Source organism: Nematostella vectensis, chromosome 3, assembly GCF_932526225.1.
Source record: "Nematostella vectensis chromosome 3, jaNemVect1.1, whole genome shotgun sequence".
NCBI lineage: Eukaryota > Metazoa > Cnidaria > Anthozoa > Actiniaria > Edwardsiidae > Nematostella > Nematostella vectensis.
Window position 1 is genome coordinate 19,519,836 of NC_064036.1, and position 25,652 is coordinate 19,545,487.

The 25,652-nt window shown below is 45.0% G+C and overlaps 3 protein-coding genes across 3 annotated transcripts; all 3 read right to left on the minus strand.

Annotated features, from left to right (window-relative positions):
- Nucleotides 1–514: 514 nt before the first annotated feature.
- Nucleotides 515–2,382, minus strand: LOC5508996 (serine/threonine-protein kinase mos). The gene has a single exon (XM_001629488.3). The coding sequence runs from the start codon at nucleotides 2,275–2,277 to the stop codon at nucleotides 1,429–1,431; it is 849 nt and encodes a 282-aa protein (XP_001629538.2). The 5' UTR covers nucleotides 2,278–2,382; the 3' UTR covers nucleotides 515–1,428.
- A 465-nt stretch (nucleotides 2,383–2,847) lies between these two features.
- Nucleotides 2,848–25,472, minus strand: LOC5508995. The gene is made up of 3 exons (XM_001629487.3): nucleotides 25,216–25,472; nucleotides 7,740–8,441; nucleotides 2,848–6,926 (listed from the first exon to the last, which is right to left on the minus strand). The coding sequence occupies exons 2-3, from the start codon at nucleotides 8,387–8,389 to the stop codon at nucleotides 3,425–3,427; spliced, it is 4,152 nt and encodes a 1,383-aa protein (XP_001629537.3). The 5' UTR covers nucleotides 8,390–8,441; nucleotides 25,216–25,472; the 3' UTR covers nucleotides 2,848–3,424.
- On the minus strand, nucleotides 23,641–24,939 carry LOC125561138 (extensin-1-like). Its single transcript, XM_048724487.1, has 2 exons — nucleotides 24,910–24,939; nucleotides 23,641–24,459 (listed from the first exon to the last, which is right to left on the minus strand). Exons 1-2 carry the CDS (start codon nucleotides 24,937–24,939, stop codon nucleotides 23,641–23,643), a joined length of 849 nt encoding a protein of 282 aa, XP_048580444.1.
- Nucleotides 25,473–25,652: the final 180 nt, after the last annotated feature.

Here is a 25,652-nt window from a genome sequence, read left to right on the forward strand (position 1 = left end):
GCGGTAGTACACAACCCTTCAAGGGCCGCGGTAGTAAACAACCCTTCAAGGGCCGCGGTAGGAGGCTGTTTGCATGCTCCTCTAAAAAGACAATTTAGGACTCTACCTCTCATTGGAACCTCGGAAATTCCAACACTACTGCGATATATTCTAAAGAAACACTTTTTTTTATATAACTTGTCCAATAAAGCTATTTAAATATATCTCAAGGGAATTTATCAATAAATCTTTACCGGGGATTTTGGCTTGTTCGGTTTTTTCAGAAGGAATTCATCACGACAGAGACCCCTTAGAACGGCACAGGCTCAACTGAAAATAAGAGGTTGTTACAAAAGAAACTAACGGGGTATACAGTATGACCTCGATATTGTTTTTCTAACTAATGACCACCGAGAAATAAGTAAACCCTCCCCCTTGGGTGGGGGGGGGGGTCTCAGCGGTCTAGTGTAGCCTACTGATACGTCTAGACCCCGTGACCACGGAAACTTCGTATAAACACACCCCGAAGATAATATTACGCACCATACAGAAGTTTATTTTCATAACATCGCCAAAATAAAGTAGCACAGCAAATAGGAATACACTACATTATATTCAGTTTCATTGAATTTTACTTCCGTTACAAGAAATGTTTAGTTTATGTTGGTTGGAAGACTTTAATTAATTGCGATGACTATGACGCGCAAATGGCCAAATCGATAAATGAAGTGCTTACAAATATATAAATGAATAAATGAGTATGTTAGTAAGTTAATAAACGAAAGAAAGAAGAAACAGATAGTCTAAATAAATAAATGAATAGATGCACAGAAATTAATTAATTAATCAATTAAATATTGTGTAGACTGACTTGAAATAAGAAAAAAATACAAATAAATGGATAAGAAAACAAATAATTATTTGAATAACAGATAAATATACCTATAAATATATAAGCAATTTAATACAGAAATCAGTCAATGAATAAGTGATCAAATTAATCGATAATAAATAATTCACTTTGAAATAATGAAGCTTTATGCATTTAATATATCTCTGTCACTTAATGATATATGTTGCTAAATAAATAAATAGATAATTTCTCTTTATAATAAATAATTTCACTCTAGGTCATTTCACTCTGGAATAAATTACACAAGATAATTGAACTCTTAGCGAGCTGTATCCAACAAAACTCTTATTACAAAGCCTCCAGATAATTCTTTTTCAAAATTTCTGCTTCTTTCCAATAAAAGTTTTTTTTCTGTTGTAATCACTCGTATTAAAATACTTTATCTGCTTTTTTGTTGAACGCATAATAATTAATTCTATAATTAGTACTATATCTATAGAGACCTGCTCCAACATCCTGTTATATAATAAATACTCTAATACACTAATCTATGGTTAAGTTCTAGCCCAGCTAGAAAATAAATGCTCGAAGATTTCTCAGATTCTCCAGTTTGCAAAGGTTTCCTTGATGTCTCCCATGGTTGGCCGATCTGTTGGTTTTCCCGCCCAAGCGCTCGTCATTAACTCCTTGTACCGATTGTCTATCTCGTTACCGGTGGGAATCTGCGGTCGAAGGCTACAAGCGACCACACGGAAAATCACGACTTGGTGATTCTGCAACTTGTACGGGACTTCACGCGTCCAGATCTGCCACATGCAGATAGCGAACGAGTAGACATCGGCCTGAAAGGTCGGGGATTCGCCTCGCAAAAGCTCCGGTGCCCGGTAAGCGAAGGTCCCTGTGAGGTAAGACCTCGTAGGGGTGTTGGGCTGGTCATCCACGAACTGGCAGCATCCAAAGTCTCCTATTTTACAGCTCCCGTCATCAGCTATCAGAACATTTGCAGGTTTCAAGTCCAAATGTACAATCCCGCTGTTGTGGATGTATACCAGAGCGTTGCTAATTTCACTGTTGACGCGTAACTTCCTTGCAAAGTCCATTTTTTCATTTGCGTCGTCGATGACGTGCTGAAGAGTTCTAGTGCTGACGAATTCCATTAGAAGACAAGGTTCGTCTTCTAGAGTAAACGCGCTTGAAACTGCTAACGTCTTGATAATGTTTGGGTGGTCTAGCGACAGCACTTCGTTTCTGCACTCTGCTTGGAAACTCTGCATGGCTGCTTTCTTGTTCTTCGTGTTAGTGTGTAATCGTTTCAGTGCAATTCTCTGATTTCTGTAAATGCCTTCGTGAACGGTTCCAAACCCGCCGGAACCTAGAACCTTGAGAATCGTCACTTCGTTGACGTCTAAACTACTCGTAAATGCTACTTCGGTTTCTTTTATCATTCTTATCTTTCTTTGGACTCATTGGAATTGCTTCTTGTACGAAGACCGAGTCGGTCAATGTCTTGCAAATTTTGAGTCCAACTGCAAACTTGGTCCCGGGAGCAAGACATACCCACGTGACCTCAGGGCTGTGAATTCTTCCTTTTGTCCAATGGGGCAGTCAAGTACAATAGTGCGCGAAGCGAACAAGAAAAATTATATAACAGAAAGACAATAGAAAATAAAAACACAATTATGCCTTAAATGAGAGAAATAAATCAACACAAGGATGAAATGATATGTTTTACGCCTATGTGAACAGAGCAGCTTAGCTGACATTTAAAGCGAGTGCACTAAATTTATTTCCCCTAATTCACAACGCCTTTACAGACTACCTGGATATTCCACCACTATGCTCTGAATGATCAATCCAAAAGCATTAGCAAGGCACGCTCGGGGGTCCTGATCTTTTTTCATGCGGAACCTCAAAAAACGCTGATCTCCGATCATACGAGCAGAGTTATCTCCTCCCACCCCCTCCAAACCTTTGAATTTCGGCCTACTTCTATCATTAAAAAATAACACACTTGGTAGATGACAATAAAAATGTTTATTGTTCTTATAAGCACGACAAGCATATTGTTTAACAATATGAAGAAATACAAAATATGCATGAATTAGCATTGTTTTAATATACCAAATTAGGAATTAAAATAATAACTTTGAAGTTATTATATCTTTTGTGATTTTTTAAACATATAACTTTTTAAAAGGAATTGCAAAAATAATGCTACCTGCGATAGGATGTCTGAATACGAGACATTGGCACGCCTTTTCCTAATTCGGTCTACACTTCTCCTTAGAGTAAAAAAAACGATCTTTAATTGAAGGTCAAAAGTTGTTGTGCAAAACCTAATGAAATCTACTATAGAGAATAATGTGCTTCACCTCGGTAAAGTGCCACTCACGGCTTGGTTCATCTCGGTAAAGTGCCACTCCCGGCTTGGTTCTCCTGGGTAAAGTGACACTCGCGGCTTGGTTCTCCTCGGTAAAGTGCAATTCGCGGCTTGGTTTACCTCGGTAAAGTGCAACTCGCGGCTTGGTTCATCTCGGTAAAGTGCCACTCGCGGCTTGGTTCATCTCGGTAAAGTGCAACTCGCGGCTTGGTTCATCTCGGTAAAATGCCACTCGCGGCTTGGTGGACCGGATAAGCGTGCTTACGACATAACCACATGTTCTCCTTGTGCCTCTCGACATACGTGCACACCAGCGGACCAAAGACCCTTCCCTCAGCAGATAACTCAAGCATTTGAGCCAGCTTGGAGCGCTTAAGGTCCTTTCCGCAAACCAGATATTCAAGATCCTCATCCATACGAACGCTTGAGCACCCCTCGACAATCTCAGGGAAAAGCTCGTAGTAGTGCTCCAGAAGATTTTTCAGGTCGGAGGCAAGTGTTTCTCTGAGCGCGGGATCTCCAACTACGATCTTCAGGAGAAAGTTTTTCAGTGATGGATAAGTGAGGGAGTCTTCCTCGCCCATGAGAAAAATAACTTTGAGCAGTCTGCAAGCGCGCTCGCCAAACCGTGCAAAAAACTCATCTGGGCGTCTTATCCGGTACCCTGGATCTGGGACAAGGTGCCAGTATCCCGGGCACTCGCAGAGTAAGTGAACGGCATATCCATCGGTCACATGACTCATGACGTGGAGGTCTTTGAGTGCAACGCTTTGAAATCCTACCGGGAGCACAATGAACAGCTTTGGGCAGAAGTGGTATTCGAGGAAGTCCTCACCGGGTGGAGGAGAAGGAGAACAGGTAGCAGGCTTGCCTATAAGTGTGCCAGGGATCTTCCCGCTAAGAATTTCAGTCCTGCTTCCACACTCATGTCCTTTGGAGCACAGATTTAACGCTTTCCATGGCTCATGTAGGTATTCCGGTTTCTTGGCAGTGGTTTCCTTGGTCAGTTCACACACAGGACAAACCAAGAGCTCGTTGAACTTGATGCCGGGGTACCGGACGTCAGTAACACTCTTGATAGCTGCAACAAGCTCCGGAAGAACACAGCAAGGCATCGCACCGCGAACCGAGGCACGGAGGGTCTGGGAGTGAGGGACACATTCTATGTGTACCAAATGGGAACCTTCAGAATCAGGGTCCAGTTCCTCTAGTGGGCTATTCAGCACGTTCTCGTGGTTGTGAAGAATGCATCCTTCGGAGGCTTTAAGATAAGTACCGAACACCACGTGCAGGCGGTAGTACGTTGGCTCGCAGAGCTCCAGAGAGACTACCTCGCGTTTGTTCAGGACAACAATGAGGTCACTGAAGAAGGTGGGAGGCAGGAAGCTAAAGGCGTATTCGACCGTTAATTGGTGATGGTCCGGTGGCGGCATTAATGGCCACGACTCCTTGTCGGGGTGTCCAAGAGGAAAGAGTGAGGGGAACAGGTCAACACCTTCAGATATCTTGAAACAGAGACCGAGCTTTCGCAGAAGGGAATGCAGGAGCTCACTCTCTGTGGCCGTAAAGTCCGGCCATAACTTCATCAAGTTGTCCGTCCGTAGGATCCCATGAGCCAGGGCGTGGTGACCCCTGTATGGTGGGTAGATGGTCCTCAGCTGGTCAGCTAGCCATTGGGGTCTGACAAACACCACATCGGCGAGCTCCGGAACATCCTCATACCAAAGAAAGTCCCCTTGTGTGTGAAAGTACGAGATCATTGCCTTTAGTTTATGGTCATCCCGCATCCCGCAGCCTAACGCGATGTCCCGAAGGCGTGTCAGCGTCATGATTGGCTGTTCTTGAAGCTCTGGTTCTGTCTGTGAAATCTCGAGCACACGGTCGCGGAAGTACAAGCACTTCTGTGGGATCCGGGATCCGACATTCGAGCTGAGCAGTACTTCCATTTTGAGCGCTAAACCACACTTGAGCTTCTGCAGACCAAGATTCTTGGAACTGAGGAATACTTTAGGGTAAACCTCCTTGCAGCTGACCTCATAGTACCCCACAATGTGTGGGATGGAAGGATCTGGAGAGAGAAGTGTACCGCTAGCTTCACCGGGTTGACCTCGGATATAAAACTGAGCTGAGCTTACGTCACAGAGGTGAGTTTCGTCACAGAGGGCACACTGAGGGACGGCTTCACTGGCGAAATTACTCTTGTGACCCTTACGGTACTTTGCTAGCATCTTCTCTATGTCTTCTCTGATCTGGGAGCGCAATGCGTCCGTCAAGTTTGGGTGGCCAGCGTTAGTAGCAACTATCACCACGTGCGAGTTGGGAGCCTGAGAGTGTATCACCTGAAGCCAGACCTCAAGCGTCCCAAGCTGATAAAAGGCGTTGCTATACGGAGTTTTGACGTACGTGGCCATGTCAAAGACGGCTTGGTATAAGCTATTCTCGGAAAGGAAAAGCGCGTGAATGTCGAAGTAGAAAGAATCACCGCCAAGATCAAACACCTTCATTCTAAGTGACTCGTTCAGGTCGATATTTGAGATCTCTAGACCTTTAGTCTTCTCTTCCGAATCCATAACAGTGCTCAGCTTCCAATTGTATTTAAACCCCAAAGCCTTCACCAAAGTAGTTTTACCCGCTCCTTCTCCTCCCACAATAGTGACCTTCACCTGCTTGTTAAGTACTGGGTCGTCAAGATACTTGTTTAGAAATTCCAAGACTTCGTCGCTACCCTTTCTAAGAACCTCTTCCGGAGGGAACCTTAACCGATTCTTTGCGAACTTCAGACACTTAAGCTTGTTAAGCAAACCTAGCGACGCGCTGAGTTTTTCAAGTTTGTTATGAGTGAGTTCTAGCACTTCAAGTTCAGTAAGGCTTCCCATTTGATCAGGAAGGCTTTCCAAGACATTGTAATCGCAGTGGAGGAACCTCAGATTATGAAGTCGGCCAATGGTGTCTGGAAGACGTCGCAGCTTGTTGTCGGTCAGACGTAGCTTCTGTAACTGCTTCAAGTCTGATATTTCCTTTCTGAGCACCCCGATATTACAGCTAACGAGAGACAAACTGTTAAGGTTAGTTAGCTCGTAAATAGAGAGTGGGACATCCATGATGTCGCAGTTTGTAAGAGTCAGGCAAGTCAAGGAATGAGTCATGGTAAAGACGAAGGCACACGGCCCGTCCGTGTTGACAATAGCCAGGCTTTTGATAGGAATAAAGGGAATTGACTCCCTCAGGAATTTTCCAATCTCGATCCCGTGCTGACCAATCAGGAGGATGCTGGCATCTGCAGGGGTGCTCCAGCCAGCGTACAAATTCAGCACTCTGCGCGCGAGCTCATTAACGTTCCTGTGCACCAACTGCTCAGCCTCTTTGTTCTCTGTCCAACACTCGCACCGCTTGACCCAATCCTCTATTTCGACCTTGACCTCGGCACCGTTCAGTATAAGTTTACGCGCAGCTACTGTGTGGTTTCTTCTGACTGCGATGTCCAAAGGCCTTCGCCCATTGCGGTCCTTGGTGTTGATGTCCATGACATAGGCTAAGGCCTCTATGGACGGCTCGTGGTTGGCTTGTGCCGCCTGGTGTAGCAGAGTGAAGCCATATTTCACGAAGTCTGGTAAAAGCTGAGATAATTCCATTCTGTCCATGCAACTCACTCTTATGACCTCATCGAAGATACCTTTTACTGCTGTTGCATCATTTGTTGCGCATTCCATGTACCTGAAATAGGAGCGGAAATAAAATCATCAGTCTATTGTCAGCATTTTTCCTTCCGATCTAAACGGTTTATGTTACTACACTCAGAGAGATCACCTCATCTATATATTGGCATATACTATTCCATTTTAGGGAGTAGTCATCATTTAGAGGGGGGCTACTGTGCTTGGGGGAGGGGGGATTGCGGGGGGTTAACCAGTTATTCTGATCAATTTCCGAGCCTCCTTAAAGTGTGGATTTTCAAACTTTTCTGGGGGAGAACCCCAGACCCCCTACAAAATTAGAACTTAAATGTGATGCGCCTTATGCTTCTATAACTTTCGTCTGGTTGGCGCTGAAAATCGTTACCGTAACCCCGAGTTTTATCCCTTTTGCAGTTTTTGTTTTATTAATTTCCATGATCACTGAATTCCCGTTCATGTCAAAGTTTTGGCATGGCACAGATCGCAGATAGAAAGAAGGAAAAGATTCGTATGGGTGGAAAGGGGAATATATACAATACTATTTACACCCCTGGAATGTGGGTTGAAATCAACACTGCTCCTGAATACGGTGATCGTTTAAGGCCAGCCACGAGATCTTGACTTTTACGTATGATGGCATAAGATGTTCCTGCGTTTACACCTAGTATGCAGTATATCATACCCCCTCCCCTTTGGTAAAAAGGTATTAATACTACATAGTAAAAACAAAAGTAAATGAATACACCCCCCAAAGACTAGGCCGCCCCATCTGATACTGAGATAAAGTTGTGTATTTAGCCACCCCCTTTAGTGTTTTTAATATGGAGAGCTTTAGGTAAAAACAGTCCATCACCTTACTGCACCATGCTTCTCGGCATACATAGCACCCGTCTCTGGAAATATAGGTCTCCTAGCAGGGTCTATTGTAGCTGCTCGATCTTCAGACAGGAGTCTCCAATTGATGTGAGTGCCAATAAGCAAGAATGGTGTCACAGGACAAAACCTCCTCAATTCTGGTACCCATCTGTTGACAACATCCTTCAAAGATTGTTGCAGAGTAACAGAGAAGCAGACTAGGAAGACGTCTGTGTCAGGGTAGAGTTCAGCCCGTAATTGATCGTATGCAGTCTGACTAGTGCATTCATGTATTTCAATATTATAGGCTTTATTGTCCACTATTATTGGCCCCGACCAACTGTCTAGATCATATTCACCGCTGTGATCATCTTCGGATTCTGAAATCTCATTGTCTTCTGTATGGTGCAACACCTGGAAACGTAATGGTGAGCACTTGACATTTACAGGTTCAGCACCATTATTGTCATTATCTTCATTAGGACTTTCACTTCTCAGGACTTCACCTGTGTTTGGGTCTTTCTCATTTTCCTCTACTTCATGTTTTTCTTTTTTGGGTTTAAGTTCATTGACCACTGTAAAGAAGAGTTCCCTCTTGTCCACGTCATCATTTCCAAGCAGGACACACTTGACAGATCTGATGGCCATTATCTCAATCTCCTTGGCATTTTAATAACTCACATCTCATTTACTTGATGCCCTAAAATAAATCACATCATCACAATGAAAAACATTTAAGATTAATGAGCTCAATTGATCTAGTGGATGACGGATGAAGAAACTGTGGCCTCTGCTTGTTGTGATTCCAGACAAAGCTTGAAACTATCGGAAATATAAGTTTTATTATTGTAAATGTTGTATTCTGATTATTATTGTCTATCCCCATAAATTAGTACGGGAGCACTCCCAGGCTAGATGGCTTTATTATAAGCTTATTATCTAATCTTACCATCTTTTCCCATAAATAGGTGCCTTTATTGTGGACTTAATGATTGTAGGGACTTATCCTTATCCCCACATAAAAAGCAAGTATTTATTGTCACTTATTCATAATAATTATTAGCACCTAAAACGTAGAGCAATTACAAATCAGAAATGGATACAAGATTTGAGAAATGTGGCCAAGATGAGTCAACATGTAAGAAAATATGTACCCAATGGTGTATAGTTGGTAGGCCTGGTATTAGGGTTAACCCAATGGTGTATAATTGGTAGGGCTGGCATTACGGTTAACCCAATGGTGTATAGTTGGTAGGGCTGGCATAAGGGTAAACCCAATGGTGTATAGTTGGTAGGGTTGGCATTACGGTTAACCCAATGGTGTATAGTTGGTAGGGCTGGCATTAGGGTTAACCCAGTGGTGTATAGTTGGTAGGGCTGGCATTAGGGTTAACCCAATAGTGTATGGTTGGTAGGGTTGGCATTACGGTTAACCCAATGGTGTATAGTTGGTAGGGCTGGCATTAGGGTTAACCCAATAGTGTATGATTGGTAGGGTTGGCATTACGGTGAACCCAATGGTGCATAGTTGGTAGGGCTGGCATTAGGGTTAACCCAATAGTGTATGGTTGGTAGGATTGGCATTACGGTTAACCCAATGGTGTATAGTTGGTAGGGTTGGCATTAGGGTTAACCCAATGGTGTATATTTGGTAGGGCTGGTATTAGGGTTAACCCAATGGTGCATATTTGGTAGGGCTGGCATTAGGGTTAACTCAATGCTGTATAGTTGGTAGGGCTGGCATTAGGGTTAACCCAATGGTGTATAGTTGGTAGGGCTGGCATAAGGGTTAACCCAATGGTGTATATTTGGTAGGGCTGGCATTAGGGTTAACCCAATGGAGTATAGTTGGTAGGGCTGGCATTAGGGTTAACTCAATGGTGTATAGTTGGTAGGGCTGGCATTAGGGTTAACCCAGTGGTGTATAGTTGGTAGGGTTGGAATTAGGGTTAACTCAATGCTGTATAGTTGGTAGGGCTGGCATTAGGGTTAACACAATGGTGTATAGTTGGTAGGGCTGGCATAAGGGTTAACCCAGTGGTGTATAGTTGGTAGGGTTGGAATTAGGGTTAACCCAATGCTGTATAGTTGGTAGGGCTGGCATTAGGGTTAACCCAATGGTGTATAGTTGGTAGGGCTGGCATTAGGGTTAACCCAATGGTGTATAGTTGGTAGGGCTGGCATAAGGGTTAACCCAATGGTGTATAGTTGGTAGGGCTGGCATAAGGGTTAACCCAGTGGTGTATAGTTGGTAGGGCTGGCATAAGGGTTAACCCAGTGGTGTATAATTGGTAGGGCTGGCATAAGGGTTAACCCAGTGGTGTATAGTTGGTAGGGTTGGAATTAGGGTTAACCCAGTGGTGTATAGTTGGTAGGGTTGGAATTAGGGTTAACCCAATGATGTATAGTTGGTAGGGCAGGCATAAGGGTTAACCCAATGGTGTATAGTTGGTAGGGCTGGCATTAGGGTTAACCCAGTGGTGTATAGTTGGTAGGGTTGGAATTAGGGTTAACCCAATGGTGTATAGTTGGTAGGGCTGGCATAAGGGTTAACTCAATGGTGTATAGTTAATAGGGCTGGCATAAGGGTTAACCCAATGGTGTATAGTTGGTAGGGCTGGCATTAGGGTTAACCCAATGGTGTATAGCTGGTAGGGCTGGCATTAGGGTTAACCCAATGGTGTATAGTTGGTAGGGCTGGCATAAGGGTTAACCCAATGGTGTATAGTTGGTAGGGCTGGCATAAGGGTTAACCCAATGGGGTATAGTTGGTAGGGCTGGCATTAGGGTTAACCCAATGGTGTATAGTTGGTAGGGTTGGCATTAGGGTTAACCCAATGGTGTATATTTGGTAGGGCTGGCATTAGGGTTAACTCAATGGTGTATAGTTGGTAGGGCTGGCATTGGGGTTAACTCAATGGTGTATACATGGTAGGGCTGGCATTAGGGTTAACTCAATGCTGTATAGTTGGTAGGGCTGGCATTAGGGTTAACTCAATGATGTATAGTTGGTAGGGCTGGCATTAGGATTAACTCAATGGTGTATAGTTGGTAGGGCTGGCATTAGGGTTAACCCAATGGTGTATATTTGGTAGGGCTGACATAAGGGTTAACTCAATGGTGTATAGTTGGTAGGGCTGGCATTAGGGTTAGCCCAATGGTGTATAGTTGGTAGGGCTGGAATTAGGGTTAACCCAATGGTGTATAGTTGGTAGGGCTGGCATAAGGGTTAACCCAATGGTGTGTAGTTGGTAGGGCTGGCATAAGGGTTAACCCAATGGTGTATATTTGGTAGGGCTGGCATTAGGGTTAACCCAATGGTATACAGTTGGTAGAGCTGGCAAAAGAGTTAACCCAATGGAGTATAGTTGGTAGGGCTGGCATTAGGGTTAACTCAATGGTGTATAGTTGGTAGGGCTGGCATTGGGGTTAACTCAATGGTGTATAGATGGTAGGGCTGGCATTAGGGTTAACTCAATGCTGTATAGTTGGTAGGGCTGGCATTAGGGTTAACTCAATGATGTATAGTTGGTAGGGCTGGCATTAGGATTAACTCAATGGTGTATAGTTGGTAGGGCTGGCATTAGGGTTAACCCAATGGTGTATAGTTGGTAGGGCTGGCATAAGGGTTAACTCAATGGTGTATAGTTGGTAGGGCTGGCATTAGGGTTAGCCCAATGGTGTATAGTTGGTAGGGCTGGAATTAGGGTTAACCCAATGGTGTATAGTTGGTAGGGCTGGCATAAGGGTTAACCCAATGGTGTGTAGTTGGTAGGGCTGGCATAAGGGTTAACCCAATGGTGTATATTTGGTAGGGCTGGCATTAGGGTTAACCCAATGGTGTACAGTTGGTAGAGCTGGCAAAAGAGTTAACCCAATGGAGTATAGTTGGTAGGGCTGGCATTAGGGTTAACTCAATGGTGTATAGTTGGTAGGGCTGGCATTAGGGTTAACTCAATGGTGTATAGTTGGTAGGGCTGGCATTAGGGTTAACCCAATGGTGTATAATTGGTAGGACTGGCATTAGGGTTAACCCAATGGTGTATAGTTGGTAGGGCTGGCATTAGGGTTACCCCAATGGTGTATAGTTGGTAGGGTTGGAATTAGGGTTAACCCAATGATGTATAGTTGGTAGGGCAGGCATAAGGGTTAACCCAATGGTGTATAGTTGGTAGGGCTGGCATTAGGGTTAACCCAATGGTGTATAGTTGGTAGGGCTGGCATTAGGGTTAACCCAATGGTGTATAGTTGGTAGGGCTGGCATAAGGGTTAACCCAATGGTGTATAGTTGGTAGGGCTGGCATAAGGGTTAACCCAATGGGGTATAGTTGGTAGGGCTGGCATTAGGGTTAACCCAATGGTGTATAGTTGGTAGGGTTGGCATTAGGGTTAACCCAATGGTGTATATTTGGTAGGGCTGGCATTAGGGTTAACTCAATGGTGTATAGTTGGTAGGGCTGGCATTAGGGTTAACCCAATGGTGTATAGTTGGTAGGGCTGGCATAAGGGTTAACTCAATGGTGTATAGTTGGTAGGGCTGGCATTAGGGTTAGCCCAATGGTGTATAGTTGGTAGGGCTGGAATTAGGGTTAACCCAATGGTGTATAGTTGGTAGGGCTGGCATAAGGGTTAACCCAATGGTGTGTAGTTGGTAGGGCTGGCATAAGGGTTAACCCAATGGTGTATAGTTGGTAGGGCTGGCATAAGGGTTAACCCAATGGTGTGTAGTTGGTAGGGCTGGCATAAGGGTTAACCCAATGGTGTATAGTTGGTAGGGCTGGCATAAGGGTTAACCCAATGGTGTATATTTGGTAGGGCTGGCATAAGGGTTAACCCAATGGTGTATCGTTGGTAGGGCTGGCATAAGGGTTAACCCAATGGTGTATAGTTGGTAGGGCTGGCATTAGGGTTAACCCAATGGTGTATAGCTGGTAGGGCTGGCATTAGGGTTAACCCAATGGTGTATAGTTGGTAGGGCTGGCATAAGGGTTAACCCAATGGTGTATAGTTGGTAGGGCTGGCATAAGGGTTAACCCAATGGGGTATAGTTGGTAGGGCTGGCATTAGGGTTAACCCAATGGTGTATAGTTGGTAGGGTTGGCATTAGGGTTAACCCAATGGTGTATATTTGGTAGGGCTGGCATTAGGGTTAACTCAATGGTGTATAGTTGGTAGGGCTGGCATTAGGGTTAACCCAATGGTGTATAGTTGGTAGGGCTGGCATAAGGGTTAACTCAATGGTGTATAGTTGGTAGGGCTGGCATTAGGGTTAGCCCAATGGTGTATAGTTCGTAGGGCTGGAATTAGGGTTAACCCAATGGTGTATAGTTGGTAGGGCTGGCATAAGGGTTAACCCAATGGTGTGTAGTTGGTAGGGCTGGCATAAGGGTTAACCCAATGGTGTATAGTTGGTAGGGCTGGCATAAGGGTTAACCCAATGGTGTGTAGTTGGTAGGGCTGGCATAAGGGTTAACCCAATGGTGTATAGTTGGTAGGGCTGGCATAAGGGTTAACCCAATGGTGTATATTTGGTAGGGCTGGCATAAGGGTTAACCCAATGGTGTATAGTTGGTAGGGCTGGCATAAGGGTTAACCCAATGGTGTATAGTTGGTAGGGCTGGCATAAGGGTTAACCCAGTGGTGTATAGTTGGTAGGGTTGGCATTAGGGTTAACCCAATGGTGTATAGTTGGTAGGGCTGGCATTAGGGTTAACCCAATGGTGTATAGTTGGTAGGGCTGGCATAAGGGTTAACCCAATGGTGTATAGTTGGTAGGGCTGGCATAAGGGTTAACCCAATGGTGTGTAGTTGGTAGGGCTGGCATAAGGGTTAACCCAATGGTGTATATTTGGTAGGGCTGGCATTAGGGTTAACCCAATGGTATACAGTTGGTAGAGCTGGCAAAAGAGTTAACCCAATGGAGTATAGTTGGTAGGGCTGGCATTAGGGTTAACTCAATGGTGTATAGTTGGTAGGGCTGGCATTGGGGTTAACTCAATGGTGTATAGATGGTAGGGCTGGCATTAGGGTTAACTCAATGCTGTATAGTTGGTAGGGCTGGCATTAGGGTTAACTCAATGATGTATAGTTGGTAGGGCTGGCATTAGGATTAACTCAATGGTGTATAGTTGGTAGGGCTGGCATTAGGGTTAACCCAATGGTGTATAGTTGGTAGGGCTGGCATAAGGGTTAACTCAATGGTGTATAGTTGGTAGGGCTGGCATTAGGGTTAGCCCAATGGTGTATAGTTGGTAGGGCTGGAATTAGGGTTAACCCAATGGTGTATAGTTGGTAGGGCTGGCATAAGGGTTAACCCAATGGTGTGTAGTTGGTAGGGCTGGCATAAGGGTTAACCCAATGGTGTATATTTGGTAGGGCTGGCATTAGGGTTAACCCAATGGTGTACAGTTGGTAGAGCTGGCAAAAGAGTTAACCCAATGGAGTATAGTTGGTAGGGCTGGCATTAGGGTTAACTCAATGGTGTATAGTTGGTAGGGCTGGCATTAGGGTTAACTCAATGGTGTATAGTTGGTAGGGCTGGCATTAGGGTTAACCCAATGGTGTATAATTGGTAGGACTGGCATTAGGGTTAACCCAATGGTGTATAGTTGGTAGGGCTGGCATTAGGGTTACCCCAATGGTGTATAGTTGGTAGGGTTGGAATTAGGGTTAACCCAATGATGTATAGTTGGTAGGGCAGGCATAAGGGTTAACCCAATGGTGTATAGTTGGTAGGGCTGGCATTAGGGTTAACCCAGTGGTGTATAGTTGGTAGGGTTGGAATTAGGGTTAACCCAATGGTGTATAGTTGGTAGGGCTGGCATAAGGGTTAACTCAATGGTGTATAGTTAATAGGGCTGGCATAAGGGTTAACCCAATGGTGTATAGTTGGTAGGGCTGGCATTAGGGTTAACCCAATGGTGTATAGCTGGTAGGGCTGGCATTAGGGTTAACCCAATGGTGTATAGTTGGTAGGGCTGGCATAAGGGTTAACCCAATGGTGTATAGTTGGTAGGGCTGGCATAAGGGTTAACCCAATGGTGTATAGTTGGTAGGGCTGGCATTAGGGTTAACCCAATGGTGTATAGTTGGTAGGGTTGGCATTAGGGTTAACCCAATGGTGTATATTTGGTAGGGCTGGCATTAGGGTTAACTCAATGGTGTATAGTTGGTAGGGCTGGCATTAGGGTTAACCCAATGGTGTATAGTTGGTAGGGCTGGCATAAGGGTTAACTCAATGGTGTATAGTTGGTAGGGCTGGCATTAGGGTTAGCCCAATGGTGTATAGTTGGTAGGGCTGGAATTAGGGTTAACCCAATAGTGTATAGTTGGTAGGGCTGGCATAAGGGTTAACCCAATGGTGTGTAGTTGGTAGGGCTGGCATAAGGGTTAACCCAATGGTGTATAGTTGGTAGGGCTGGCATAAGGGTTAACCCAATGGTGTGTAGTTGGTAGGGCTGGCATAAGGGTTAACCCAATGGTGTATAGTTGGTAGGGCTGGCATAAGGGTTAACCCAATGGTGTATATTTGGTAGGGCTGGCATAAGGGTTAACCCAATGGTGTATAGTTGGTAGGGCTGGCATAAGGGTTAACCCAATGGTGTATAGTTGGTAGGGCTGGCATTAGGGTTAACCCAATGGTGTATAGCTGGTAGGGCTGGCATTAGGGTTAACCCAATGGTGTATAGTTGGTAGGGCTGGCATAAGGGTTAACCCAATGGTGTGTAGTTGGTAGGGCTGGCATAAGGGTTAACCCAATGGAATATAGTTGGTAGGGCTGGCATTAGGGTTAACCCAATGGTGTATAGTTGGTAGGGTTGGCATACGGGTTAACCCAATGGTGTATATTTGGTAGGGCTGGCATTAGGGTTAACCCAATGGTGTATAGTTGGTAGGGCTGGCATTAGGGTTAACCCAATGGTGTATAGTTGGTAGGGCTGGCATAAGGGTTAACTCAATGGTGTATAGTTGGTAGGGCTGGCATTAGGGTTAGCCCAATGGTGTATAGTTGGTAGGGCTGGAATTAGGGTTAACCCAATGGTGTATAGTTGGTAGGGCTGGCATAAGGGTTAACCCAATGGTGTGTAGTTGGTAGGGCTGGCATAAGGGTTAACCCAATGGTGTATAGTTGGTAGGGCTGGCATAAGGGTTAACCCAATGGTGTGTAGTTGGTAGGGCTGGCATAAGGGTTAACCCAATGGTGTATAGTTGGTAGGGCTGGCATAAGGGTTAACCCAATGGTGTATATTTGGTAGGGCTGGCATAAGGGTTAACCCAATGGTGTATAGTTGGTAGGGCTGGCATAAGGGTTAACCCAATGGTGTATAGTTGGTAGGGCTGGCATAAGGGTTAACCCAGTGGTGTATAGTTGGTAGGGTTGGAATTAGGGTTAACCCAATGGTGTATAGTTGGTAGGGCTGGCATTAGGGTTAACCCAATGGTGTATAGTTGGTAGGGCTGGCATTAGGGTTAACCCAATGGTGTATAGTTGGTAGGGCTGGCATAAGGGTTAACCCAGTGGTGTATAGTTGGTAGGGCTGGCATAAGGGTTAACCCAGTGGTGTATAATTGGTAGGGCTGGCATTAGGGTTAACCCAATGGTGTATAGTTGGTAGGGCTGGCATAAGGGTTAACCCAGTGGTGTATAGTTGGTAGGGTTGGAATTAGGGTTAACCCATTGATGTATAGTTGGTAGGGCAGGCATAAGGGTTAACCCAATGGTGTATAGTTGGTAGGGCTGGCATTAGGGTTAACCCAGTGGTGTATAGTTGGTAGGGTTGGAATTAGGGTTAACCCAATGGTGTATAGTTGGTAGGGCTGGCATAAGGGTTAACTCAATGGTGTATAGTTAATAGGGCTGGCATAAGGGTTAACCCAATGGTGTATAGTTGGTAGGGCTGGCATTAGGGTTAACCCAATGGTGTATAGCTGGTAGGGCTGGCATTAGGGTTAACCCAATGGTGTATAGTTGGTAGGGCTGGCATAAGGGTTAACCCAATGGTGTATAGTTGGTAGGGCTGGCATAAGGGTTAACCCAATGGGGTATAGTTGGTAGGGCTGGCATTAGGGTTAACCCAATGGTGTATAGTTGGTAGGGTTGGCATTAGGGTTAACCCAATGGTGTATATTTGGTAGGGCTGGCATTAGGGTTAACTCAATGGTGTATAGTTGGTAGGGCTGGCATTGGGGTTAACTCAATGGTGTATAGATGGTAGGGCTGGCATTAGGGTTAACTCAATGCTGTATAGTTGGTAGGGCTGGCATTAGGGTTAACTCAATGATGTATAGTTGGTAGGGCTGGCATTAGGATTAACCCAATGGTGTATAGTTGGTAGGGCTGGCATAAGGGTTAACTCAATGGTGTATAGTTGGTAGGGCTGGCATTAGGGTTAGCCCAATGGTGTATAGTTGGTAGGGCTGGAATTAGGGTTAACCCAATGGTGTATAGTTGGTAGGGCTGGCATTAGGATTAACTCAATGGTGTATAGTTGGTAGGGCTGGCATTAGGGTTAACCCAATGGTGTATAGTTGGTAGGGCTGGCATAAGGGTTAACTCAATGGTGTATAGTTGGTAGGGCTGGCATTAGGGTTAGCCCAATGGTGTATAGTTGGTAGGGCTGGAATTAGGGTTAACCCAATGGTGTATAGTTGGTAGGGCTGGCATAAGGGTTAACCCAATGGTGTGTAGTTGGTAGGGCTGGCATAAGGGTTAACCCAATGGTGTATATTTGGTAGGGCTGGCATTAGGGTTAACCCAATGGTGTACAGTTGGTAGAGCTGGCAAAAGAGTTAACCCAATGGAGTATAGTTGGTAGGGCTGGCATTAAGGTTAACTCAATGGTGTATAGTTGGTAGGGCTGGCATTAGGGTTAACTCAATGGTGTATAGTTGGTAGGGCTGGCATTAGGGTTAACCCAATGGTGTATAATTGGTAGGACTGGCATTAGGGTTAACCCAATGGTGTATAGTTGGTAGGGCTGGCATTAGGGTTACCCCAATGGTGTATAGTTGGTAGGGTTGGAATTAGGGTTAACCCAATGATGTATAGTTGGTAGGGCAGGCATAAGGGTTAACCCAATGGTGTATAGTTGGTAGGGCTGGCATTAGGGTTAACCCAGTGGTGTATAGTTGGTAGGGTTGGAATTAGGGTTAACCCAATGGTGTATAGTTGGTAGGGCTGGCATAAGGGTTAACTCAATGGTGTATAGTTAATAGGGCTGGCATAAGGGTTAACCCAATGGTGTATAGTTGGTAGGGCTGGCATTAGGGTTAACCCAATGGTGTATAGCTGGTAGGGCTGGCATTAGGGTTAACCCAATGGTGTATAGTTGGTAGGGCTGGCATAAGGGTTAACCCAATGGTGTATAGTTGGTAGGGCTGGCATAAGGGTTAACCCAATGGGGTATAGTTGGTAGGGCTGGCATTAGGGTTAACCCAATGGTGTATAGTTGGTAGGGTTGGCATTAGGGTTAACCCAATGGTGTATATTTGGTAGGGCTGGCATTAGGGTTAACTCAATGGTGTATAGTTGGTAGGGCTGGCATTAGGGTTAACCCAATGGTGTATAGTTGGTAGGGCTGGCATAAGGGTTAACTCAATGGTGTATAGTTGGTAGGGCTGGCATTAGGGTTAGCCCAATGGTGTATAGTTGGTAGGGCTGGAATTAGGGTTAACCCAATGGTGTATAGTTGGTAGGGCTGGCATAAGGGTTAACCCAATGGTGTGTAGTTGGTAGGGCTGGCATAAGGGTTAACCCAATGGTGTATAGTTGGTAGGGCTGGCATAAGGGTTAACCCAATGGTGTGTAGTTGGTAGGGCTGGCATAAGGGTTAACCCAATGGTGTATAGTTGGTAGGGCTGGCATAAGGGTTAACCCAATGGTGTATAGTTGGTAGGGCTGGCATTAGGGTTAACCCAATGGTGTATAGCTGGTAGGGCTGGCATTAGGGTTAACCCAATGGTGTATAGTTGGTAGGGCTGGCATAAGGGTTAACCCAATGGTGTATAGTTGGTAGGGCTGGCATAAGGGTTAACCCAATGGGGTATAGTTGGTAGGGCTGGCATTAGGGTTAACCCAATGGTGTATAGTTGGTAGGGTTGGCATTAGGGTTAACCCAATGGTGTATATTTGGTAGGGCTGGCATTAGGGTTAACTCAATGGTGTATAGTTGGTAGGGCTGGCATTGGGGTTAACTCAATGGTGTATAGATGGTAGGGCTGGCATTAGGGTTAACTCAATGGTGTATAGTTGGTAGGGCTGGCATAAGGGTTAACTCAATGGTGTATAGTTAATAGGGCTGGCATAAGGGTTAACCCAATGGTGTATAGTTGGTAGGGCTGGCATTAGGGTTAACCCAATGGTGTATAGCTGGTAGGGCTGGCATTAGGGTTAACCCAATGGTGTATAGTTGGTAGGGCTGGCATAAGGGTTAACCCAATGGTGTATAGTTGGTAGGGCTGGCATTAGGGTTAGCCCAATGGTGTATAGTTGGTAGGGCTGGAATTAGGGTTAACCCAATGGTGTATAGTTGGTAGGGCTGGCATAAGGGTTAACCCAATGGTGTGTAGTTGGTAGGGCTGGCATAAGGGTTAACCCAATGGTGTATAGTTGGTAGGGCTGGCATAAGGGTTAACCCAATGGTGTGTAGTTGGTAGGGCTGGCATAAGGGTTAACCCAATGGTGTATAGTTGGTAGGGCTGGCATAAGGGTTAACCCAATGGTGTATAGTTGGTAGGGCTGGCATTAGGGTTAACCCAATGGTGTATAGCTGGTAGGGCTGGCATTAGGGTTAACCCAATGGTGTATAGTTGGTAGGGCTGGCATAAGGGTTAACCCAATGGTGTATAGTTGGTAGGGCTGGCATAAGGGTTAACCCAATGGGGTATAGTTGGTAGGGCTGGCATTAGGGTTAACCCAATGGTGTATAGTTGGTAGGGTTGGCATTAGGGTTAACCCAATGGTGTATATTTGGTAGGGCTGGCATTAGGGTTAACTCAATGGTGTATAGTTGGTAGGGCTGGCATTGGGGTTAACTCAATGGTGTATAGATGGTAGGGCTGGCATTAGGGTTAACTCAATGGTGTATAGTTGGTAGGGCTGGCATAAGGGTTAACTCAATGGTGTATAGTTAATAGGGCTGGCATAAGGGTTAACCCAATGGTGTATAGTTGGTAGGGCTGGCATTAGGGTTAACCCAATGGTGTATAGCTGGTAGGGCTGGCATTAGGGTTAACCCAATGGTGTATAGTTGGTAGGGCTGGCATAAGGGTTAACCCAATGGTGTATAGTTGGTAGGGCTGGCATAAGGGTTAACCCAATGGGGTATAGTTGGTAGGGCTGGCATTAGGGTTAACCCAATGGTGTATAGTTGGTAGGGTTGGCATTAGGGTTAACCCAATGGTGTATATTTGGTAGGGCTGGCATTAGGGTTAACTCAATGGTGTATAGTTGGTAGGGCTGGCATTGGGGTTAACTCAATGGTGTATAGATGGTAGGGCTGGCATTAGGGTTAACTCAATGCTGTATAGTTGGTAGGGCTGGCATTAGGGTTAACTCAATGATGTATAGTTGGTAGGGCTGGCATTAGGATTAACTCAATGGTGTATAGTTGGTAGGGCTGGCATTAGGGTTAACCCAATGGTGTATAGTTGGTAGGGCTGACATAAGGGTTAACTCAATGGTGTATAGTTGGTAGGGCTGGCATTAGGGTTAGCCCAATGGTGTATAGTTGGTAGGGCTGGAATTAGGGTTAACCCAATGGTGTATAGTTGGTAGGGCTGGCATAAGGGTTAACCCAATGGTGTGTAGTTGGTAGGGCTGGCATAAGGGTTAACCCAATGGTGTATATTTGGTAGGGCTGGCATTAGGGTTAACCCAATGGTATACAGTTGGTAGAGCTGGCAAAAGAGTTAACCCAATGGAGTATAGTTGGTAGGGCTGGCATTAGGGTTAACTCAATGGTGTATAGTTGGTAGGGCTGGCATTGGGGTTAACTCAATGGTGTATAGATGGTAGGGCTGGCATTAGGGTTAACTCAATGCTGTATAGTTGGTAGGGCTGGCATTAGGGTTAACTCAATGATGTATAGTTGGTAGGGCTGGCATTAGGATTAACTCAATGGTGTATAGTTGGTAGGGCTGGCATTAGGGTTAACCCAATGGTGTATAGTTGGTAGGGCTGGCATAAGGGTTAACTCAATGGTGTATAGTTGGTAGGGCTGGCATTAGGGTTAGCCCAATGGTGTATAGTTGGTAGGGCTGGAATTAGGGTTAACCCAATGGTGTATAGTTGGTAGGGCTGGCATAAGGGTTAACCCAATGGTGTGTAGTTGGTAGGGCTGGCATAAGGGTTAACCCAATGGTGTATATTTGGTAGGGCTGGCATTAGGGTTAACCCAATGGTGTACAGTTGGTAGAGCTGGCAAAAGAGTTAACCCAATGGAGTATAGTTGGTAGGGCTGGCATTAAGGTTAACTCAATGGTGTATAGTTGGTAGGGCTGGCATTAGGGTTAACTCAATGGTGTATAGTTGGTAGGGCTGGCATTAGGGTTAACCCAATGGTGTATAATTGGTAGGACTGGCATTAGGGTTAACCCAATGGTGTATAGTTGGTAGGGCTGGCATTAGGGTTACCCCAATGGTGTATAGTTGGTAGGGTTGGAATTAGGGTTAACCCAATGATGTATAGTTGGTAGGGCAGGCATAAGGGTTAACCCAATGGTGTATAGTTGGTAGGGCTGGCATTAGGGTTAACCCAGTGGTGTATAGTTGGTAGGGTTGGAATTAGGGTTAACCCAATGGTGTATAGTTGGTAGGGCTGGCATAAGGGTTAACTCAATGGTGTATAGTTAATAGGGCTGGCATAAGGGTTAACCCAATGGTGTATAGTTGGTAGGGCTGGCATTAGGGTTAACCCAATGGTGTATAGCTGGTAGGGCTGGCATTAGGGTTAACCCAATGGTGTATAGTTGGTAGGGCTGGCATAAGGGTTAACCCAATGGTGTATAGTTGGTAGGGCTGGCATAAGGGTTAACCCAATGGGGTATAGTTGGTAGGGCTGGCATTAGGGTTAACCCAATGGTGTATAGTTGGTAGGGTTGGCATTAGGGTTAACCCAATGGTGTATATTTGGTAGGGCTGGCATTAGGGTTAACTCAATGGTGTATAGTTGGTAGGGCTGGCATTAGGGTTAACCCAATGGTGTATAGTTGGTAGGGCTGGCATAAGGGTTAACTCAATGGTGTATAGTTGGTAGGGCTGGCATTAGGGTTAGCCCAATGGTGTATAGTTGGTAGGGCTGGAATTAGGGTTAACCCAATGGTGTATAGTTGGTAGGGCTGGCATAAGGGTTAACCCAATGGTGTGTAGTTGGTAGGGCTGGCATAAGGGTTAACCCAATGGTGTATAGTTGGTAGGGCTGGCATAAGGGTTAACCCAATGGTGTGTAGTTGGTAGGGCTGGCATAAGGGTTAACTCAATGGTGTATAGTTAATAGGGCTGGCATAAGGGTTAACCCAATGGTGTATACTTGGTAGGGCTGGCATAAGGGTTAACCCAATGGTGTATAGTTGGTAGGGCTGGCATAAGGGTTAACCCAATGGTGTATAGTTGGTAGGGCTGGCATTAGGGTTAACCTAAGATGCAGGATGAGGGTGGTAAAAGTTAAAGAATACTTCATGCACAGGGAGATAACATTATACGATAAGTAAAGCCTGGCGAAAATAGCAGTAGCATTTTTGTAAGTGAAAACCTTAAGTTTTCAAAACATGCTTTGAAATTCAAAATTCAAATGAAAAACACACCAATGTAAAAAAAATGGAGCACTAAATATTTGGGAGGTTACTGCATTTTTTCCTATTTGACATTTATTTTCACAGCCAGTTGTGTTGCCCTTTTTTTCTTTTTAATTTGGCTGTGCTTTTTACCTAAGGTTTGCTGTTAGCCTTTGACATGATATCAAATTGGTCTCTCAAAGCCGCATCTCCAGTCTCATTTCACTATTATCATAGACAAATGTATCCCTTAAGCTCTTTTGTCAGGTAGATCAGTGGTACGGGGTCACAATAGATCAGTGGTACGGGGTCACAATAGATCAGTGGTACGGGGTAACAATAGATCAGTGGTAGGAGGCCACGATAGATCAGTGGTACGGGGTCACGATAGATCAGTGGTACAGCGTCACAATAGATCAGTGGTAGGAGGCCACGATAGATCAGTGGTACAGGGTCACAATAGATCAGTGGTACGGGGTCACAATAGATCAGTGGTACGGGGTCACAATAGATCAGTGGTACAGGGTCACAATAGATCAGTGGTACGGGGTCACAATAGATCAGTGGTACGGGGTCACAATAGATCAGTGGTACGGGGTCACAATAGATCAGTGGTACGGGGTCACAATAGATCAGTGGTACGGGGTCACGATAGATCAGTGGTACGGGGCCACGATAGATCAGTGGTACGGGGCCACGATAGATCAGTGGTACAGGGTCACGATAGATCAGTGGTACGGGGCCACAATAGATCAGTGGTACAGGGTCACAATAGATCAGTGGTACAGGGTCACGATAGATCAGTAGTACAGGGTCACGATAGATCAGTGGTACGGGGTCACAATAGATCAGTGGTACGGCGTCACGATAGATCAGTGGTACGGTGCCACAATAGATCAGTGGTACAGGGTCACAATAGATCAGTGGTACGGCGTCACGATAGATCAGTGGTACGGGGCCCACAATAGATCAGTGGTACAGGGTCACAATAGATCAGTGGTACATGGTCACAGTAGATCAGTGGTACAGGGTCACAATAGATCAGTGGTACGGGGTCACAATAGATCAGTGGTACAGGGTCACAATAGATCAGTGGTACAGGGTCACAGTAGATCAGTGGTACAGGGTCACAATAGATCAGTGGTACGGGGCCCACAATAGATCAGTGGTACAGGGTCACAATAGATCAGTGGTACAGGGTCACAGTAGATCAGTGGTACAGAGTCACAGTAGATCAGTGGTACGGGGCCACGATAGATCAGTGGTACTGGGCCACAATAGATCAGTGGTACAGGGTCACGATAGATCAGTGGTACTGGGCCACAATAGATCAGTGGTACAGGGTCACAATAGATCAGTGGTACAGGGTCACAATAGATCAGTGGTACAGGGTCACAATAGATCAGTGGTACAGGGTCACAATAGATCAGTGGTACAGGGTCACAATAGATCAGTGGTACAGGGTCACAATAGATCAGTGGTACAGGGTCACAATAGATCAGTGGTACAGGGTCACAATAGATCAGTGGTAGGAGGCCACGATAGATCAGTGGTACGGGGTCACAATAGATCAGTGGTAGGAGGCCACGATAGATCAGTGGTACGGGGTCACAATAGATCAGTGGTACAGGGTCACAGTAGATCAGTGGTACAGGGTCACAATAGATCAGTGGTACAGGGTCACAACAGATCAGTGGTACAGGGTCACAATAGATCAGTGGTACAGGGTCACAGTAGATCAGTGGTACAGGGTCACGATAGATCAGTGGTACAGGGTCACAATAGATCAGTGGTACAGGGTCACGATAGATCAGTGGTACGGGGTCACGATAGATCAGTGGTACGGGGTCACGATAGATCAGTGGTACGGGGTCACGATAGATCAGTGGTACGGTGCCACAATAGATAAGTGCTACAGGGCTCCAGAGGTGTAAAAACCTAGCTCTCTACATTGACCACTTTTAAGGCTGATTTAGAAAGCATGATGTAGTCCTATGCGACACTTCTACAACTCGAGTCGTAAAGTGTGAATTAGCTTCATCCACTAACCACTGGGAACCCCTAAAAAATACCATTTTTAATAGGAAAGCCTATTTTCTCTCAGATACTCTCCAAAATACCTGAGGCCCGATTTTTGACCCCTAAGAAATATGACTAGTATCCCTATCAGGGCGACATGGGAAAAACCCAACTGGGGGCTCGGGTTTATAGAAACATCTACATTCTATAAGTCTGTTATGTTAAAAAATTACAATGAAATTGTCTACCCCCCCCCCCCCCCCCCCTTTAACTCACTTATCCAAGTCAATTAAAACAGGAAGGAAACCATTTTTATGGCACAAAACAATATAAAATATAATTCAAACATAGACGTCAGCAGATTTACTTAATCATACTATAAGTTTTGATTTGACGTAATGTGGCATATCGTTTTGGCAGTCGCAAGGTTTGGATTCATGACTTGGTGCATAACTTAAACGAGACAAATTATGCAAGGATGATGTAAGATTCTATTATTTGCAACCTAGTGGTTATTCAAGGCTAAACTTTGCATTGGATGATAACATGAAACTCGAATAGCTCTAAGTGAATGGATACAATTAATGAGACAGCAAAAGAACGCGAAAATCACGACATACAAAAGAGGGGGAGAAGCGTTGTAGGCAAATCGAGAGGCTGCTCTCATCATAAACACAACTTACCTCAAATCCCGAGCACGATCATTTATGGCTTCATAAGAATATATTCAAAGGCTTATTGGATTAGGCAAACTCATGATTCAGCATTGAACAGGGAAATTGGCCCATCTGTGCAAGTACTCGAGCAAAAGCTCAATGGGAGAGTTGAGAGTGGCACAAGTTATCACTATCCCTCCCCCACAAGGGTTAATTTGTGCACACTCACAGCCGCTTTTAGAAGGAAACGTTGCGTGACCGAAACTAAAAGCGGCTGGAAGGCGACTAAATGTTTAACCACAATATTTTACGCATTTACTACAGTTATTACATGATTGACACGCTTAATTGTTTTCTGTAGGGCTTTATTTCACGTAAACCTCAATAAAGGCAAGTAGCTAAGAGTCCGGGGAGGGTTTTGATATTTAGACATTTATTTATTTTTTTTAGTTTAGTTGCTCATT